Here is a 20,551-nt window from a genome sequence, read left to right on the forward strand (position 1 = left end):
GCACAGGGGGCGCCTTCAGTACTTAATTAAATGGAAGGGTTACCCATTGTCAGAGGCTTCCTGGGTGAAGAGCGCAAACATCCAAGCTGATCGCCTTATAGCAAAATTCCATGCAGACCACCCGGGAAAGCCGGGAGGGGGGGGTGCACAGCCAGGGAGGGGCTGATGGGACTAATCTTCTTGTGTTTTCCCTATGGGATAGGTGATGTCGCAGAAGTGAAGGGAGAGGGGCCGGATGTCAGCACTCCAACTTATGCTCTCTTCCAGTGCTGTCATGAAGACCAGAAGCACTGAATTATTGCTGAGATGAACTTTTACCTAGTTTTCTGCATGCAAGAGATAGGGTTTTCTGGGGGATGAGGGTGGGGGTCACATTCCTGTGAGAAGTACGTGCCAGGACGGAGAGATGGATTGGCTAATGGCCAATGAGAAATCGGGTTGGAGAGCGGAAGAGGAGGGGGTTGGAAGGAGGGGCCAGTTGAGCTGCAATTAGCCTCAGAAATGTCGGCTATTTCTGTTCTTAATAAAGAATGATTCATTAGAGACTGCGCTTGAAAATGAAACTTATTTTAAGACAGAACCGAAACCTGACACATAGACTAAAACAACAAAAGAAGCGGAAAGAGATAGAGGAAGAAATAAAAAAGAAAGAACAATCACTCATACTTAATCCAGGAGACAAGAAAGTAAAAGAAACAATAAATATACTACGAGGGCAATTTAGTATGTTAATGGCTGATCAGGTGGCAACTAGCTTACAATATGCTAAACATAATACATTTTGTAATGCCAATAAACCAGGTAGGTGGTTGGCCTACATGTTGAGGAAAAAACAGAAATCACGAGTCATTGGTAAGATAGAATTTAGAGATAAGCAAGTTTACCAACAGAATATGATCAAAAAGGCTTTTTTAGAATTTTATACAAAGTTATATGCTAGTGACTCAATACAAGGTATAGATATAGATAGATACTTAAAGGAAGAGAATATTCCTGAATTAACGTTGGAACAGAGGGAAGGATTGAATCAACCAATAACTTCTGATGAGATTACTGATGCAATTAAGCAATTAAAAGTAGGGAAAGCTCCGGGAACAGATGGATTAACAGCTGTTTATTATAAGAATTTACAGCTTGAAATGGTAGAACCGCTTAGAGTTCTATTTTGTAAAATTTAATTAGGGGGAGGAGTCCCACCCTCTTGGCGAATAGCTTTTGTTTCACTGATCCTGAAGGAAGATCAAAATTGTACTAAACCTGAAAATTTTAGGCCAATTTCACTTTTGAACACGGATTATAAAATTTTTGCTAAGATATTAGCGAATAGACTAATGCCAGTTATGCAACAAACAATTCATAATGATCAATCAGGTTTTATAAAAGGGAGGCAAATGAAATATAATGTTAGATAAATTATAAACCTATTGGAATATTTGGAAAAAAAATAACCAGGTCCCTGCAGCGTTCATATTTCTGGATGCAGAGAAAGCATTTGATCAATTGAACTGGCAATTCCTGTTTAAGATAATAGAAAAAATGCATTTTGGGGAGTATTTTATACATTCAATTAGAGCAATATATCAGGAACAAACAGCACAAATAATAGTTTATGGAGGTTTAACAGATGCGTTTAAAATTGAGAAAGGTACTAGGCAGATTTGTCCCTTGTCGCCATTGTTGTTTATTTTAACTTTAGAAGTTTTGTTGAATAAGTTACGTGACTTTGATAAAATAAAAGGAATTGTAATTAGACAGCAGGATTATAGATTAAGAGCGTTTGCAGATGACCTGGTTCTTAACTTTATCTCAACCTATAGAAGCAGCTCTCTATATGTTGAACATAGTAGCTCAATATGGCAAAGTATCTGGATTTAAAGTAAATCTTCATAAGACAAAGATGATAACTAAAAATATGTCCATAACTCAAAGAGAAGACTTAGGGAGAATAACGGGATTTGAAATAGTTAAAAAGGTTAAGTATCTAGGAGTTTATATTGCAGCCTCAAACACGAAATTGCTTAAAAATAATTATGAAATTCTTTGGCAAAAAGTACAGAAAGAAATGGAAAATTGGAAAAAGTTAACAACTATCATTACTGGGAAGGATAGCAGCAATAAAAATGAATGTATTACCTAGGTTTTTATTTTTGTTTCAAATGATACCATTGCTTAAGAAAGATGGAAATTTGATGGAATGGCAGAAAGGGGTTAATACTTTCATCTGGGCTGGGAAGAAACCAAGAGTGAAACTGAAAATTATACAGGATATACTTGAGAGAGGAGGTCTTAAAATGCCTAATTTAAGATTGTATTATGAAGCAGCTGCTTTATCACAAATTAGTAATTGGTTTAACTTAACTGAAGAAAGAATGTTAAACATAGAAGGTTATGATTTGTTATATGGATGGCATGCTTATTTGTTATATGAGAAAAAAGTGGATAAAGTGTTTAAGGGTCATATACTCAGAAATGCGTTGTTGAGGGTTTGGAAAAAGTACCAATATAAGCTAAACTATAAGATTCCCATATGGGCAAATCCCAGACATGCAATAGAAAATATGAGTATAGAGCAAAAAACAGAGGTGATTACTTATAAAGAGCTTCTTTTTTTGGAAAGGGGTAAGTTGCAACTGAAATCTTTAGATGAATTAAAAGAAGAAGGGATAATTTATACTTGGTTTCTGTATGGTCAGCTTCAAGCTAGATGGAGGGAAGATCAAAAATTTGGTGTTATGCAAAATGAGGAAAATTTGGTGAAACAGATTAGAGATCAAAGCCAGATGTATATTAAAAGGTTGTATAATGCATTATTGGAAATAGATTCAGAAACGGAATTGGTTAAGGATTGTATAATAAAATGGGCACAAAACTTTCAGGAACCAGTGATGATGGAAACGTGGGAAAAAATTTGGGTCAGAAATGTTAAATTTACGCAAGCACAAAATTTGAGAGAATTTTTATAAAATGTTTTATAGATGGCACTTAGATCCTAAAAAATTATCATGTATGTACTCTAATTTGCAAGCTAAATGTTGGAGATGTGAATGTAATGATGCAACCTATTATCATATATGGTGGACCTGTAAGAAAATCAAGGCGTTTTGGATAAAAATTTGGTGGGTAATGCAGAACATTCTGAAAAGAAGGTTGAAATTTACTCCTCAATTGTTCCTATTGGGTATAACTATGGACTGTACAGTATCAGAGACTAAATTGATTTTGAATCTAATATCAGCAGCTATGCTGTTGGTAGCGCAATATTGGAAGAAGCACTCTTTGCCTACTATTGAAGAGTGGATATTGAAAGTAACGAACCTAGCAGAAATGGCGAAAATCTCAGCGTCTTTGAAGGACCATACACAAGAAAGATATGTATCGGAATGGAGAAGATGGATTGACTATATTCAAAATAAGTATCAGACAAGAAAATATCAAATAGCTTATGAATGAACGTTAAGTATTATGTTATCTATAGTGGAGTTAAGGTTTCAGGGGGGGAGTTAGTAGTCTGAGGATAAGTAGGTTAATCTAGTTTATGATTGTTAAATGAAATACCTTGTATTTTGCTCTGGGAAGTCTGGGGGGAGGGTGAGATGAGGGGAGAGAAAGGATGGGGGGAATATGGGGGGGGGGGAGAAAATTTTTGCTTTTTGTAAAACTTTTCAATAAAAAAATTCTCACATGCTGTTATACCTTTCAAAGTCCCAAGTTTTTTTTCCAAAACAAAGATTCAGTATTGTAATAATTTCTTTCTCTTGAAGATGCTCTCTACAATCCACTATTACAATCAACAAGCTTAAAAAGTATCCATTTTGTTTGCTTTAAACAGTTTTTACTTATTTAATTTTTCTTCTTCTTTTTCACCTTTATATGCACTAAATAAATTTAAAATTCAGTCCAGATTTGCATAGTCCAAATTCCACATTATATTCCAATTTAGTTTCAATTTAGAGTCATTAACCGGTCCTTTCTATTACAGGTTTTTCTTCATTATTTAACCTTCCTCCCTTTAAAGTTCCCAAATTAAAGAAGGGTCTTTTCGAGTTCTTAATTCTTCTAATTTTTTTTAAAAAGTTCTCCAAATACTTAAATCCAAAAAAACAATTTTCTGATTGGGTTTTATCACTTTATAACTTCCGCCTTAATTTTCTTCCGTCCTTTCCCACGCCTATTAGCCGCTGTTATAGCACCAGGACATTTACAATTATTTTGAAAATCCTCTTTTTTTTTCTTTCTGCCTATGTTAGATGTCACTCACCCGGCATCAATATTCTGCTCAATTCTCTGCTCCTGCACAGTGCTTGGTCCGGTTGCCCCAGCTTACTGGCCGTTGTAATGGCCGCTGCCGCCCCCCCGCTGCAGAGTCAGAGAGAATTTCCTCTGACCTCTGAGGAACTTGCCTGTTCCTCTTGGTCTTCCAAGGTGCCTCTCTTTCTTCCCTGCCCCTACAGGACAGATCTGGTCCAAAGACCCCTCTGCAGCGGTTCGTCAGCCCGGGATTTTGTGGGGCTCATCAGAGCCCGCTATTTCCCGACTGTCTCACCGCAACGCTTCCGGTCAAATCGATAAACTAAGACTTGAGATATTTCCCAATCGGTTGATTGCTTAAGTTTCCGTTGTGAATAGGTATGTATGGAATGCATATGGCTTACAGTGACTGACTAACCAGGCACACTTTGTCTTTCTGGCTCAAGGCCTCTGGGACTGATAACACCTTCTCTTGTTTTCCATTCACTTGTTTTTTTTCCTTGGGTTTGCCAAGAAGCTTCTGTATTAGTGCTGAAAAGGAGACAGAGCATCAATACTACCTGGAACCTATTCCCAGTTAGCCCCTGACACTGTTGTTTGAGCTCAGATGATGTTGCTGGCATTTCTTCTTGTGTTCTTCAGAAGAATTACACTTGGACTGTCCTCTCTGGTCTTAGCAAAGTTCAACAACAAGGGTACCCTGGCTTGAGCTCAGCATCTGTTCTTCTAATAGCAGTGTGAAGGTCACTTAGGTGAGATGGATGTATAGAAATTTAATAAATAAAATAAATAATGGGGAGGGGAAATGAGCTGCTGGGCAGAGCCTAAACCTCCATCGTACCCGGATTGCCCCCATTTTTCTCCTCAGTCATGTGCTGTAATCCTCATCATGTGCCTACCCAGTTAAGGAAACGGCCTCAAGTCATTGCTAAATAAATGTAGAATGAACGCAGGTATTGGAATGAAAGCAATAAAAGTTCTCCTCCAGCGCTAGCAGTTTCTCACCAGGGCTTCAAAAGGTGTAAAATGTGTAACACCTTGCCATCCATCTTCTTGGAGGTGAGATCAAGCCTGGCAAGAGATGTATTTCAAGGAGTTTTTTTTTTTATTGAAAAAGTTTTTCAAATACAAATTTCCCCCCTTTCCCCCCCCCTCCCTAACCCCCCCTCGCCCTCCCCTCCCCCTGTGGCTTCTTCAAGGTACAACCCAAATTCATAACAGATTATATAATACTTTACCATCCCCTTGCTCCATCCCCCATATGCTGACCCTTTCTTTCTAATAATATTATTATATCCCCCTTATACTATACATTTCAAAATAACATTCTACTATAACATTATATAATAACTCCTAATTTAGCATAGTAATATTATTATATCCCCCAATTTAACAATTTCTACTCATGATCTACTCTTTTACTCCTCCCCCATACATATATCTCTTAAATCAAATCTTTTTTGTATATTAATATGACATTTCAAAGCAACCTTCCACTATAAAACTATATAATAAATCCTAATTTAACATTTATTCAACTCATAGTCTGCCCATTTCCTCCACCCCCACAGATATATCTCTTAACTCAAATCTTTTACATATATTCATATCTAAACATAATATCCCTTTTCTTCAATTAAACAATCAATAAGCTAACCTATCTCCACCCACTTTCCTACAGAACTACCATACATAATAGTTCTTGATATCTTTATTCTTCTGCCCACACCACTAAGAAGTATTCCCATATTTCAAGGAGTTTTGAGAAACATGATGTGCACACTTCTGCCCCTTTGATCCCTAGCCAGCCTTTGTTCCCACTGCCATTTCCCCCCTAAGCATTTGCCCTCTCTGTTAACACTTTGATTCCTGAGATCTTTTCAGACCTTTCCCCTATTTTGAAAACTACTTCTCTCCAGGCTTCTAGCCAGAAGGAGGATACTTTCACCTCTTTCTTTGAGGGAGAAGAGAAGGCATATTTGCACAATTCTCTATCAAGAGTATGTTGAAACAGCATAAAAAAACCTTTACTTTTACTTTACTAGCCTAGCTGTTCTTCGTTGCAATGCCCACTAAATAATGAGGGATATCCAGAAACTGGGATTTTCTTTCTTCTTTGCTAGTTACCATACATTTCTCTTTCAGTTATTCCCTCCCTGAAATGAGAAAGGTAGTTGCTCAATGGTTGCATACAATATTTTCTTCTACAGCAGTGGTTCTCAATCTTCCTAATGTCGCGACCCTTTAATACAGTTCCTCATGTTGTGGTGACCCCCAACCAGGTGTGGGTTCTAAATTTTTTTACTACCAGTTCTGTGGGTGTGGCTTATTTTGTGGGCATGGCTTGGAGGTCATGTGACTAGGTGGGCGTGGCTAGCTGGTCATGTGACCGGGTGGCCATAGCTATGTGTATAGGGACTGCTCAGAGGGCTGAAAAAAGTCATTTCTGACAGGTCCTCGCACTTTTGACTGGTCCTCACACTTATGACCATCCTCACATTTATGCCCGTGCAGCATTCTTAACAACCATGTCACTCATTTCACAACTGCTTCTTTTCACCATGGTGATAAGATAGGGCAAAAAACGTAAAATGTGGGGATAGTCGTAAATTCTAGGTCTGGTCAAAAGTGCGAGGACCAGTCAAAAATAATTTTTTCAGCCCTCTGAGTAGTCCATGTGCATAAAAGGATACAACAATAGAGAGGGGTGAAGGAAGGGAAGGGAAATTAGAGTAGGAGCGAGGGTAAGAGAGGGAGGAAGAGAGGAGGAGAAGGAGAAAGGAAGAGGAAGTAAGGAGGAGAAGAAGAGGGGGAGGAAGAGAAAGTAAGAAGGAAAGAAAAGAGAGAGGTGGTAGGTTTGAGGAGAAAGATTGCTGTACAATAAAAAAGATGAAATAAGTAAACTAATAAAGGCGGAGGAAAAATTACAAGATAATCCACTCTCTGCAGGAGCAAAAGAACAAATAATATTACTAAGACATCAGCTTAATCTCCTAGAATTGGATAAAATGAAAGATAAGATAAGGAGAGCAAAACAAAACACTTTGAATCAGCTAATAAATTAGGAAGATGGCTGACATTTAGATTAAAAAAAGAAAAACAGAGTAGACGAATAGACCAATTGGAAGATAAGGAAGGGAATTTAGTAAAAGATAAAAAAAGAAAGGAAAAATTGCAGTGGATTTCTATAAAGAACTGTATAAAAGGGAGGAAATTTCATCTGGCGCAATAAAAAATTACATAGAGAATTCAGACCTACCTAGGATATCCAATCTAACGAAAGAGATACTAGAGGAGGAAATTACTTTAATGGAGATAGAAAAAGCAGTAAAGAAACAGGGGAATCTAAAAACCCCTGGCACAGATGGCCTTCCAGCAGAACTATACAAAACAATGTTTGAGGTTATGGGAGAGCATATGAAGGATCTATTTAATGAAGTAATGGGAAAAGCGGAAATTCCCCATTCATGGAGAGAAGCAAATATTAGCTTGATTCCTAAGGAAGATCCCCCCCCATCAGATATAAAAAATTATAGACCGATTTCCCTGTTGAATTCAGATTATAAAATTTTCACTACAATTTTGGCAAATAGATTAAAAGGGTTTTTGAATGAATTTATACACATGGACCAAAATGGATTCCTACCATCACGACAATTATGGGATAATATGAGATTTATGTTAAATATATTAGAATACTATGAAGAACACCCAGGCAAACAGGTTGCATTAGTTTTTATAGATGCCATGAAGGCATTTGATAGAGTTAATTTGGATTTTATAATAGCGCAACTAGAATATATGGGATTTGGGCAGAGGTTTATAAATGCAATTAAAGCTATTTACTCCAAACAAATGGCCAGATTATTGATAAATGGGGACTTGACGGAAGAATTTGTTATTGGCAAAGGCACAAGACAGGGATGTCCCCTATCTCCTTTACTTTTTATTCTATCATTAGAGACCCTATTACGTAAAATAAGGAAAGAAGAAAAAATTAAAGGCCTTAGAATTGGACAACAGGTATATAAAACCCAGGCCTTTGCTGATGATATGGTTTTTATTCTGGAAGAGCCCATAGAATCTTGTTTATATTTGTTAGAGACAATCAAAGAATTTGGGGCGGTAGCTGGGTTACTAATTAATAAGAACAAAACAAATATATTAACTAAGAATATTCGAGAAGAACCTAAGAGAGAGCTACAGGTGGTAACTGGACTAAAAGTAGTCAATAAAGTTAAATATCTGGGAATTTGGCTAACTAATAGATGTTCGAGTATACAGGAGGATAATTACGATAAATTATTAATTCAAATCAAAAAAAGATCTAGAGAGATGGGGTAAAATACAACTCTCACTACTTGGGCGAGTTACAACTGTGAAATCCTATGTTTTATCAAAGTTTAACTTTCTATTTCAGACTGCACCAGTGAGCTTAGCTAAGAAATTTTTTATAGAGTTTTTTTTTTTTTTTTTAATTTGATTTATATGCCGCCCTTCTCCGGAGACTCAGGGCGGCTTACAGTGCGTTAAGCAATAATCAAATAATCAAATAATATCGAAATTTGTTTGGCAGGGGAAGAAACCATGGATTAAAAGAAAAATGATGCAAGAAGTAAAGGAAAGAGGAGGCTTAGGACTTCCATGTTGGGAGATGTATTATTCAGCTGCTTTATTAACCTGGGTAAAAGAGTGGATTACTTTATCCAATAATCGGCTTCTTAAGTTAGAAGGCTTTGATATACAACAGGGTTGGCATAAGGCACTTTGGCTAGAGAATATCCCATTGAGTAAATGGTTTACCAGACATTATCTAAGAAAAATCTTAATTCAAAATTGGGAAAAGGTCAGTAAAAAATACTACATCAAAACACCCGGTTGCTTAGCACCTTTAGAAGCAGTAACATATCCCAATTTATATAATGTGGCTAAAAAATTAACATACAAGGACCTACTGAATTCACAAGGGAAATTAAAGTCCAAACAGGAATTAACCGCCCAAGGAGTGCAGATGGATTGGTGGAGTTATCTGCAGATCCAGTCTAAATACCAAAAGGATAGGGATGGAAGAGGGATTGATGGAGGATTACAAGAATTAGATAAAATTTTGATGGGTCAAGAAAAGGGTATGATTTCAAAATCTTATAAATTGCTTATGAAATTAGAGATAGGTGAAGAAATAGTCAAAGACTCTATGATTGCCTGGGGGAAGAATTTTGGGTACCCAATATACCTAGATAAATGGCAAGAGATCTGGTGGGATAATATGAAATTAGTTGTATCTACGGCCTATAAAGAAAATATCTATAAAATGATCTATAGGTGGCATTTGGGCATTTAGCCCAATAGACTAGCTAAAATGTTCCCAGGGCAATCGGCGGATTGTTGGAAATGTGGAGAGGAACATGGCACTTACTATCACCAATGGTGGTCATGCCTGAAGGCAGTGATATTTTGAGGGAAAATCAAAAAATGGCTTAACGAGTTATTAGTGTTAAAGATTGACTGGCGACCAGAGACATGCCTGCTCGGCTCCAAACTGGAAAATATAAAAAAGGACCTATTGTATTTGGCATTACATATCATTACAGCGGCGAGACTGATATATGCTCAATTTTGGAAGAACCAAAATATCCCAACAGAGGAGGCTATTATAAAAATTTTTTTGCGGAAGCAGATACGCTAACTAAAAAGTTACAGGATAGAGAGCAAACACAAGTAGGCTTAGTTTGGGACAAATTCTATAAATGGTTAGAAAAGAGGAATTTATAACCCACATTAGATGAGGACTGGTATTGGAAGAGAAATACATACTATATAAGACAAGTGTGGTCGGATAGACCTAAGTGATGCATTAAGAGATATAAGATGTTCTGCCTTCTCCGGATTATAATTTAGAGTTATAGTACCGAATACGTGTTTACTAGGGTACTATATGGAAGTTCATATATTTATTGTTGTATTGTTATGTTTGTCGTTTTATGTTGTTTGTCCTTTCTTTTTAAATGAAATGTAAATAAAGATTATTTTTTTTAAATTAAAAAAAAGATGAAAGGGAAGAAAGCCAACCCCAAACAAATATAAAGATATTAAGATAAAGAATGAATTGTTAAAGAATAAAAGAGAACAAATATGAATAAATAACAATAATTAGAAACACATATACAAACATACAATGTATTTTCTTTGAACAGAGTATTTGGCCGGTTCACAAATTTAAACAGTGTTTAGTCATTTCAATTAAATTTACAATTTCTATATTTCCTTTTTGCCATATTTATTCCTCATCTATTTTTGTAAAAAACCAATATTACCCTTCATCCTCATCTCTAATCTTAATCAAATTCAATTTTTCCCTTCTATTCTATATTATACCCCTTCCCATTGTCATCTATTTTTTATATCCATCCTCACATTGGTTAATTATGTAATATTACAGTTGTTTAATATAAATTCAACATTTTAATATAAATCAATTAGTTATATAACTACCTTTTTTATATATTAATCAATATGAACATGAATATTCCAATTATTTCCATACAATCCAATTTCTTACAAATCAATTATATTTACCAATAATAATGAACCAAATAATTTCCCCCATATATTCCTCCAAACCACAACTTAACCATTTCTGCTTTCAACACAATATACAATAGTATCTCAATTATTACAAATCCCTAGTTAAATAGAGCTTTTTTTCTTTTGTGTTTTAAAATCTTGAACTCTCCTCTTTTTCCCTAAATTTCCCATTCTTTGCACCTACCTTTTTGGGTGAGGAAAAAGAAAAGAAATTTTCTTTTTTTTTTTTTTGCCTAATTTTCCTATGTTGCAGCAACAGCAAAGCCAACAGCCTGCTTTACTTTCAGTTTCGTTTTTCAGCATAGCTAGGGGAAAAAAAATCTGCTCAAGCACTCTTTGCAAGCAAGCAGCAGAGCCCTAAGCAAAACAGCTGAGAGCAAATCAACTGAGAGTCGGGAGCCAATCTAATCAAGGGCTAATTAGCCTATGCTGAAGCTCCGCGGGCCAATAAAATTACAAAAAAACACCGAACCATTTGTTAAATTGCTGGCTCGCCCGCCCCTCACCCACCACTATTTATTGGCAATAGATAGTGGTGCGGAGGGGCGGGGCAAGCCAGCAATTTAACAAATGGCTAGGCCGAACCCCCTAGAACCGGCAGAATCCCACCACTGGCTATAGGGCGGCCCTTTGAAGCCCCGCGGCAAGAATTTAAACAGTTTTTTTTCCTCTAGCCATCAGCTGGGACTCAGGAGGCAGCAATAGATTGGGAGTGGGCGGGGTAAGCGAACGGCCGGCAATCCAACAGAGCAGAGAGTGAGGGTGAGTGAAGGCATGGGGGGGCGAGAGGGCTTTGGTGACCCCTGTGAAATGGCCGTTCAACCCCCAAAGGGGTCGCGACCCCCAGGTTGAGAACTGCTGTTCTACAGGATCTAATATGTTCCACAGTCGTGATGGGTTCTTCTTTCTTTCTGTTAGGAACTGTTTTGTCCTTGTAGTTTTCCTTTTTTTAAAAAAATAGTTTTTATTAAGCTTTTTACTTTTAAAAACAGGAAAAAAAAAGAACAAGGACAAAAACAGAGTAAAAAACATGACAAACATAACAATACATTATATGCTATTTTTACAGCCTTCTGTATCGACATGCATATTGTCTATTTTTGTTCAATTCTTCTACTGAATACATACATTTACTTTATATTTATTTACACAATCAATACTATAAGGTTAACAATAATTAGTAACATATAATTCTTTATTTCAGCAATATTAACTTACATTTCCCAATTCTTATTTAGTTTTCTTTTTTCTATCCATTTGTAGAATTTGTTCCACACTCTATAATAGTCTGAATCTTCTCTTTCCTTTATTTCAATTGTCATTTTATCCATTTCTGCACATTGTAAAATTTTCCTAATCACTATTTCCTCTGGTGGTATATTATTTTGTTTCCACCCTTGTGCAATGGTAATCCTTGCTGCTGTTAGTATGTTAAGTATTAGGTATTGCGAAGATTTCTCTATTTTTGGATCTATTATTCCTAATAGGAAGAGCTCCAGTTTGAATTCTATCTGTTGTAATGTGATTTCCTCCAACCAGCTCTTAATTTTATACCAATTTTTTTTTAATTTTAGGGCACATCTACCACATGTGGTAGTATGTTCCTAATTTTTGGCCACATCTTCAACATTTGGGTGATAATTTGAAAACATTTTGGCCAATCTTCCTGGTGCCAAATGCTATTTATAGACCATTTTGTACAAATTTTCTTTATAAGGTACTGCCATTGTAAATTTATAATTTCTTTCCCATAATTTGTCCCACTTTTTAAATTCTATATTATGTCTGAGATTTTTTGCCCAACTAATCATCATTTCTTTTACCGTTTCTTCTTCCATTCTATATCTTAATAAAAGATTGTACATTTTTGTAATTTTTGTCGTTTGGGCAAAAATTCGTTTTGGTCCGAATTAATAATTTCGTTTAATATAATTTTAATTCTTTCTGCTATAATAGCCATAAACATCTTATAGTCAGCATTTAACAGCGAGATTGGCCTATAATTTTGGATCTTCTGTTTTTCAATATTACTTTTGGGAATGAGTGTTATTAAGGCCTCCATCCAGGATTTTGGTACCTTCGCATTCATTATATGTTTCCAATAGGATATTTTCTAAAGGTCTTGAAATTCCTTGTAGAATTCTGCTGGAATTCCATTCGGGACTGGGTTTTGTTATTTTTTTGTTTTTGTATTGCCCTCTTCAGTTCCAACTCTAACTTCTTTAGTTAGATCCGGTATGATTGGATGGCTCATCTCTTGTAAGTATCTCTTAATATCCTTTTCTTCTATTTTTTCTTGACTACAGAGTTTGGAAGTAATTTATTGCTATAGATTTTATTTCTCTTTCTGAAAGTATACTGTCTCTTCTTCATCCTCTAGATTCTGTATTAATTTTTTTTCTTTTTCTTTTTTTAAGTTATAAGCTAGCCATCTTCCCAGATTATTAGGGTTTTCAAAATAATTTTGTCTAACTAATCTGATTTTTTGAGCTACTTCTTCATGTGTAATTAGGTTTAATTTGTGTTTAGTTTTTTCTTTCTCTTCGTTGATTTCCTAGTTTAGTGGTTCTTTCTGTAATTTTAATTCTAATTTTTCCAATTTTCCCTGGAGTTCTGTATATTGTTTCCTTTTGTCTCTATTTCTTCGTGTTATAAAAGCAATAGATATACCCCTCAAATAAGCTTTCGATGTATCCCATAAGTTTTGAGTAGTTGTTTGTTCATTCCAGTTTTCTTTTAGGAAAAACTCTTAATTCTTCTTTTATGTATTGGATATAATTTTTTTCTGTCCATTTCCCTTTCTTCCTTATATCTCCTTTCGATTTAATTATTATTGGGTTGTGGTTCACCCAAGTATTCGTTGTAATTTCTATTTCTGATATTTCTTTTGCTGTTTCTGGGTCCATCCATGCCATATCTATCCTGGACCACAATTTGTGGGGGTTAGAAAAGAAAGTATATTGATTCTTTTGTAGATTAATTTCTCTCCATACATCTTTTAAATTTAGTTCGTGGGCCATTTCAAAAAATACGGTTGGTAGTGTTTTCCTTTCATGTTTTTTTTTCTTTCCTGTTTTATAATCTTTCTTTGGCTCTGCTACTCCATTAAAATCTACTAATAAACAAATATTGTCTAGTTCTAATTTTACTAATTGTTTATGCAGTTTACTGTAATACTCTTTCTGGTTTATATTTGGTGCGTATATAACTGCAATTAATTCTCTTTTTTGTTTTATATGAATTTCTATCAATAATGTCCTTCCCTCTTTATCTGCAAATATTTGTTTGGACTTTAGCCACTCCTTTATGTAAACTGCAATTCTCCTTTTTTTAGATTCGGCTAGTGCTGAGAATAGTTTCCTTAATTTTGGGGCTTCCAGGATATGACTTTTTATCTTTTGTAAATTTTTTCGCGAACCTTATGTGGATTTCGCAAGGGAGTCTGTCGTCGTGCATAATTAATACGTACGTGATATGCTTCATCAATGTTGTTTCATAATTCATGTTTATTCATTTGTAGCAATTCTGCTAGCAATTCTGTCATGAGTTTGTAGAGGTCCTCTTCTTTGCTCTCTATTATATTCTGAAATCTTAAGTAAAAAGAGGATTTCTCTAATTCCAAATGAATTATCGTTTCCTCAAACTCTATTCACTGCTGTTAATCTCTCCTCTGCTGCTTCCAATTTCTTTTTGGTTTGTTCTGTTCTTACTTCTACTATTTTTATCTTTTGCTCGTTTTTTGCTATTGTTTCTTGAAACTTTCCCATTCTATCATCTAGGTTTTTTATATCTCCCTTTACTTCACATAGTTTTCCTTTCATTTCTTTGTGGTTATTATTTATAGATTCCTGTGTTTTCATCATTACTTCCTGGATCATGTTCAATGTAGGTTGCATATTTTGTAAAGTTAGGGCTGATTCTGGTTTCTCAGTGCTTGGCATATCCGTTATTAACTTTTGTCCTGCTGGGGAAGCTATTATTGGGGTTGTCTTCTTTACAGTTTTCATGACTGTGGATATGCTTGACATTTTTAATTTCTGAAAAAAATTATTCCACAGTACCATAGATATCTAATCCTCTGTTTTAAAGAAACTTTCCTTAGTCACTGCTCTGTTCTATCTCTCTTATAATTACAGTAAATACAATGCAGGTACAATCCAAAACTTATAATATCTATTTTCTATATACCATTAGTATATAAATCAACTGTTGTATATTGTTCTATTTCTACCTAATATTTTTTAGCATACAGTATCTTAAATTAATCCACAATTGTTTCCAAGTCAACACATATAGTAAAGAAAAAAGTCTATAATCAATATATGTATATAAAATATAAATTATGTAAGTATATGAAAATATATAAACAAGATGAGGATATTTAAATATATTTGATAAATTTGATTAATCTGTATCTGTATTTGTATACTATATTAAATTTTACCGTTCTAAAATTCTAAAGTTCTATGTAAATCTTAGAAAATTTCTTTTTCTAACATATATAGAAGTGTTTAAGACAGTCTTTCGAATCCACACTCACAAAGCACTTTCACTCTCTGTCCATTCAATAGTATGTCTTTCCTCTTTCTTTTCTGCTCCCATTGCTAAGGCACCGCTTTTCACACTTTGGAGACTCACTTTAATGGTCATTTGCAGATCCCATCGACTTAGAGAAGTAGTTCGGTATTTCTTTTTGTTTAAACTCTCACCGCTGATATTTCTTGCTGTTTCTCACTATTTTGCTTTTCACCATTCAATTGGGCTGTCACGCCTCCAGACCTACTCATAAACAGCTGGTCTCTTCCGCGCCAGATTTCGGGGTTTCCATCCTCCGTGGGGGATTGCCCTTCTCCCCGCCACCTCTGAACTATCCCCTTTCTATCGCTGTCCTCTCCAAGGTCCAACTTTACCATTACCTGTCTCCAGATGTGAAAAATCGGGCAAAAAGAAGGGGGTCCTGTCTTCCTACACTGCACCAGTGAGACATCACCCTGGAAGTCCTGTCCTTGTAGTTCTCCATATGCTTCTCTTATTTTCCTTATTTGAACTATGGAAATAAATCCTCAGGTAGACTGTCGGAGGCAGATATGTGAACTAGCCCAAACAAATCGAAATGAAGTCCTGAAATCAAGCCAATCCATCCGATTTTCAGGGCCCTGTTGGATGTTTTCCCCACTGCCTGTGGTAAAAAGGGAGCAGTAGCATCATCAGAGGGGGAAGCCATCTTGGGCTCATTCTCAAATCAGGGCAATGAGATTTGGCAGTGATTCACCACAGACACAGTGGAGGGATTGGCACTGGGGACAGCAATGCTACCTCAGTGGGGAAATAGGCCTATGGCCTAAATTAGACCCGAGGAACCATTTTCCATCTGAGGGCTGCAGTCTTTCTCAAGGTAATATTTGAGCAGTAGGCAGCCTCAAAGTAAAATGCAGTTAGGACTATTACCATCCCCATCATATTTTGCACTAACTGTTCATTGTGATAAACCATAATATGATTGTTTGATTTTGGGTTGGTGCATTGTGTAAACTATTCATGGTTTATTGGCTAGCATGTTCAATGAGTTCTGCTAATAGCAATTTATTCAGTAAACAGCTTTTAAGAAAATCATACTTTGGCTTTTCCACACATATCCACTCACTTAAACATATGTGTTGTGGCTCCGTTGCCTGAGCCTGGACTATCAACAGATGCAGACTCTGAGAGTGAGGGAGAGGAGTTGGCAAGGCCTCCCTCTCCAGGACCCTCCTCTCTGGCAATGCCTCCGGAGGACACCGATAGGCTCAGAGCCAAGCACGTCCCCGCAGCCACAGGTGGACAGCGACGAGGAAGATAAGTGCTGGCTGGACCCTCGACAGAGGCGCAGGGAGAAGCGTGCACAGCAGAGGGGAAGGTGTGCCAGAGATTAGCTGAGTCACTGGACCACACCCCACAGGGTATAAATGTGAGTGTGGTGGCCGGTTCAGTTTGGGGCGAGCAAAAACTGGAAATACTCCATGAACTCTGCGTTACTAGACTTTGCCTGCTTTATCGGACTGCATTTGGATTAATCCTTGTATTGTTGACACTCTGCCTGTTTTATCGGAATGCTTGCAGTCTAATCTTTGTTTTGTGTGAGTAAAGTCTGAATTGGCAGCTAGCCACTGGGTTGCTGCCAGCTTTATCTTCAAAGAGTTTTGTCGTGTAGCTTATTAACTCCGGGCCATCTGTGGGGGTGCGTGTGGGGTACGGGGACAGAACAATATGCTTGTGTGCTCTCACACACAGTATATCTTCACACATGCATTCCTACTCTTGATGCCCTTTATTTTTATAGGTCCTTTCAATTCCTGGCAAATAGATGGGGAAGAAATGGAGGTAGTGACAGATTTTATTTTCCTGGGCTCCAAGATCACTGCAGATGGGGACTGCAGCCAAGAAATTAAAAGACGCTTGCTCCTGGGGAGGAAAGCTATGGCGAGTCTAGACAGCATTCTAAAAAGCAGAGACATCACCCTGCCAACAAAAGTGCGTATAGTCAAGGCTATGGTTTTCCCAGTTGCAATGTATGGCTGTAAAAGTTGGACCATAAGAAAGGCCAAGCGCCAAAGAATTGAGGCCTTTGAACTATAGTGCTGGAGAAGACTCCTGCGAGTCCCTTGGACTGCAAGACGATCAAACCAGTCAGTCCTAGAGGAGATCAACCCTGACTGCTCTTTAGAAGGCCAGATCCTGAAGATGAAACTCAAATACTTTGGCCACTTAATGAGAAGGAAGGACTCAGTGGAGAACAGCCTAATGCTGGGAAGGACCAAGGGCAAAAGAAGAAGGGGATGACAGAGAATGAGGTGGCTGGATGGAGTCACTGAAGCAGTCGGCATGAACTTAAATGGACTCAACTTGTAACAATTCATTTAATGACCGTTCAAAGTTACAATGGCACTGAAAAAAGTGACATGACTTTTTCACAGTTACGACCTTTACAGCATCTCCATGGTCATGTGATCAAAATTCAGATACTTGGAAACCAGTTCATCCGTATGAAGGTTGCACCTGGGGTCATGTGATCCCCTTTTGCAACCTGACAAGTAAAGTCAATGGGGAAAGCAGATTCACTTAACAACCAGGTTACTTACTGATCAACTACAGTGATTCACTTAAGAATTGTGGCAGGAAAAGTAATAAAATGGGACAAAAATCACTTAACAAATGTCTCACTTAACAATAGAAATATTGGGCTCAGTTGTGGTCATAAGTCGAGGACTACCTATACAGTCATCTTCTTTTCAACCCAGCTGTAGTTCAACAGTCACAGCAAAAGAACACTTCCCAACCAACCAACCACAGGGAGCCGAAGGAAGGAAGGAAGGAAGGAAGGAAGGAAGGAAGGAAGGAAGGAAGGAAGGAAGGAAGGAAAGAAGGACGGACATACATACATACATACATACATACATACATACATACATCTATATAAAAAGGCACCAGTTGTCTGCTAAACCAGATTCATCCATAGGATGATCATATATAAGCAAGTAAAACAGGAGGATCTGGTCAATCTACAGCCTTATTTCTCCAAAACATCTTCACCAAGTTATCTCTAGATCAAAGAATCCAGTTGCATAATCGACCAACCCTGAGTTACACGTCTTCATTGCATCACTCAGAATTCCTTCTCTTTCTGCATTTGATTTCTCCCCATTTCCATGCAACATTTAATCTTAAAAAGAGGTTTTCCCAAGATGGAATAATTTTTCAAATCAAATAATATTAAGAGTGGATTAATTTACATGAGCATTATCTTTCTTCATTTCCTCCTTCATGAATCAATCGGGATCAAACAAAACTCATTCAAGGCATGTGGGACTTATTACAAAATATGTGACCACAAAAAAAAAAATGATCTTGATACAGAATGGAGAACCTAATTGGATTAACTCACTTAAATTTGAACTGGTTGTTATATTAGACACACCAACCATGGACACACTATGGAAAGAATGGCAGAAGTATGGAACCAAAACAGAAGATGTTTTGTTATTTATTATTAACAACTGGATAAATCATCAATTGCAAATATTCTCTCCAGGTAGGGTTGTTTCCAAAAAGAGATTCCTACCAAGATTGCTGACCAAAATTTACTATGTCATGGGAGGTTACGAAAATTCCTGAATTGTCATGCTGCTCTTTGAGTCATGCCTGATTTCCCGTTAGCAAGATGTGCCAGTGGTAGTGTATTTCAGAGCAAAGTGGAAATTCATGGAGTAAACTGAAGCTCTTTCCTGAAACATGAGAGATGAAACATGTTGGTACAAGGTCAGGGAAACTTAAAAATGAATTACTGGCTAACTGCTTATTGCATGGTTCAATCATAGCCATGGATGCTAGCAATGGTGGAAAAACAGTGGGTAACAATCCCATATTACCCCAGCAGAAATATCCCTCAAAACTAAACACAAGCAGAGAGAGACAGAAGGAAAAAATTATCAATTCCTGAAACAAAATTGCCAGCATTCTTGGGGCCTAGGCAAGTTCTCTGTGGATACCCCTTCTTCTTTTTGTAGTGTAGTATTCAGCCTTGATTTCCAGCAGTTCAAGGCTCCCACTCAGACTTTTCTGACCCTTCCTCTAAGGGAAGATGGTGTGATCATTTCCCCTATATCTGTTTTTATGAAGAGAAACCTTAAATTGCTGGGTTAGGCTGAAGTTAAATGACACAGCTTGTTGCAAAATAAAATCCAGACACTTCTGCATTTTTCAATTTCAATTTTTTTTTTTTTTTTTTTTTTTGCAACCACGGCTTCCTTAGTTCTAACCGTCCAATCTCAAGTGCCGCATAGCACTGCTATTTATTAAGGGAGTGCAGATTTGCATACAGTTGTTGAAATGAAAGGGTAGTTAGTCTCATGTATTCTAACATATAGAGCAGCCCACAGGCCGGATGCATCACATGCTGGCCACGCACATCCCCCATTTTAGCGAAGGGGAGAAAAGTTACGATACATCATGCGATGACAATACGTCGTCACGAGTTTGACACCCCCTGACATAGAGTATATGTTACAAATGGGAATCAAGATGTACCATAACTTGAATCTGATCCTAAACACAACTCATCCTGAAAGCATTGTGGAATTGATAAGGAAGGACAGACAAGGAATGGCTGGTTGGGAATTAATCCAGCTTTCCAAATAGGGTTTCCTGTGTTGCATGATACTATTACATCAGACACTGAGGTAATAGTACTGCTGTGGCTCCCTGTCGCCGATCGGCTCCACAACTGATAGGGCTTTCGGTTAGGACCCGTAGAGGAAAACATGACACCTTGCTAGGAGGAGACTGTGGTGGGGGCACCAGACTTCTGGTCGGCTCCAGAATTGAATGGGGGGGCTTCCGGTTGGACCTTTGTGGCTCTTTGAGTGTTTAAGGTTGCTGACCCCTGTTCTAGTCCAACCCTGCTTAGGCAGGAAACCCTATACCAGTGTTGGTGAACCTTTTCGGCACTGAGTGTCAAAACGGGAGCGCACGTATGCATGTGCATGCCAGAAACTGGAAGAGCAGCCACCCGGTGCATATGATGATGATGATGATGATGATGATGATGATGATGATCTTCCGGTTTCCGGCATGCACACCAGCCACCTGGTCTTCTGGTTTCTGGGGCACATGCACGTGCGAAGACTAGCTAGCCGATGCGCATGTGCATGCTGGAAACTGGAAGATCATCTTCCTGGCACGT

General features: G+C 37.3%; 1 protein-coding gene across 3 annotated transcripts in view; it reads left to right on the forward strand.

Annotated features, from left to right (window-relative positions):
• The window catches only part of B4GALNT1 (beta-1,4-N-acetyl-galactosaminyltransferase 1), a 93,546-nt gene that overhangs the window by 14,875 nt on the left and 58,120 nt on the right, over positions 1-20,551 (forward strand). The window contains exon 1 of one of the 3 annotated variants that reach the window (XM_070937977.1): positions 14,248-14,298. The exons of 1 other annotated variant lie outside the window; for it this stretch is intronic. In XM_070937977.1, the coding sequence (XP_070794078.1) occupies positions 14,255-14,298 (44 nt within the window). In that variant the 5' untranslated portion in view covers positions 14,248-14,254. Of the gene's footprint in view, positions 1-14,247; positions 14,299-20,551 lie in introns of those variants that run through there. One more of the 3 variants, XM_070937976.1, reaches the window with a different exon arrangement.

This window comes from Pituophis catenifer, unplaced genomic scaffold (genome assembly GCF_029215685.1).
Source record: "Pituophis catenifer annectens isolate HBS135680 unplaced genomic scaffold, rPitCat1.0.hap2 SCAF_2, whole genome shotgun sequence".
Classification (NCBI taxonomy): Eukaryota; Metazoa; Chordata; class Lepidosauria; order Squamata; family Colubridae; genus Pituophis; species Pituophis catenifer.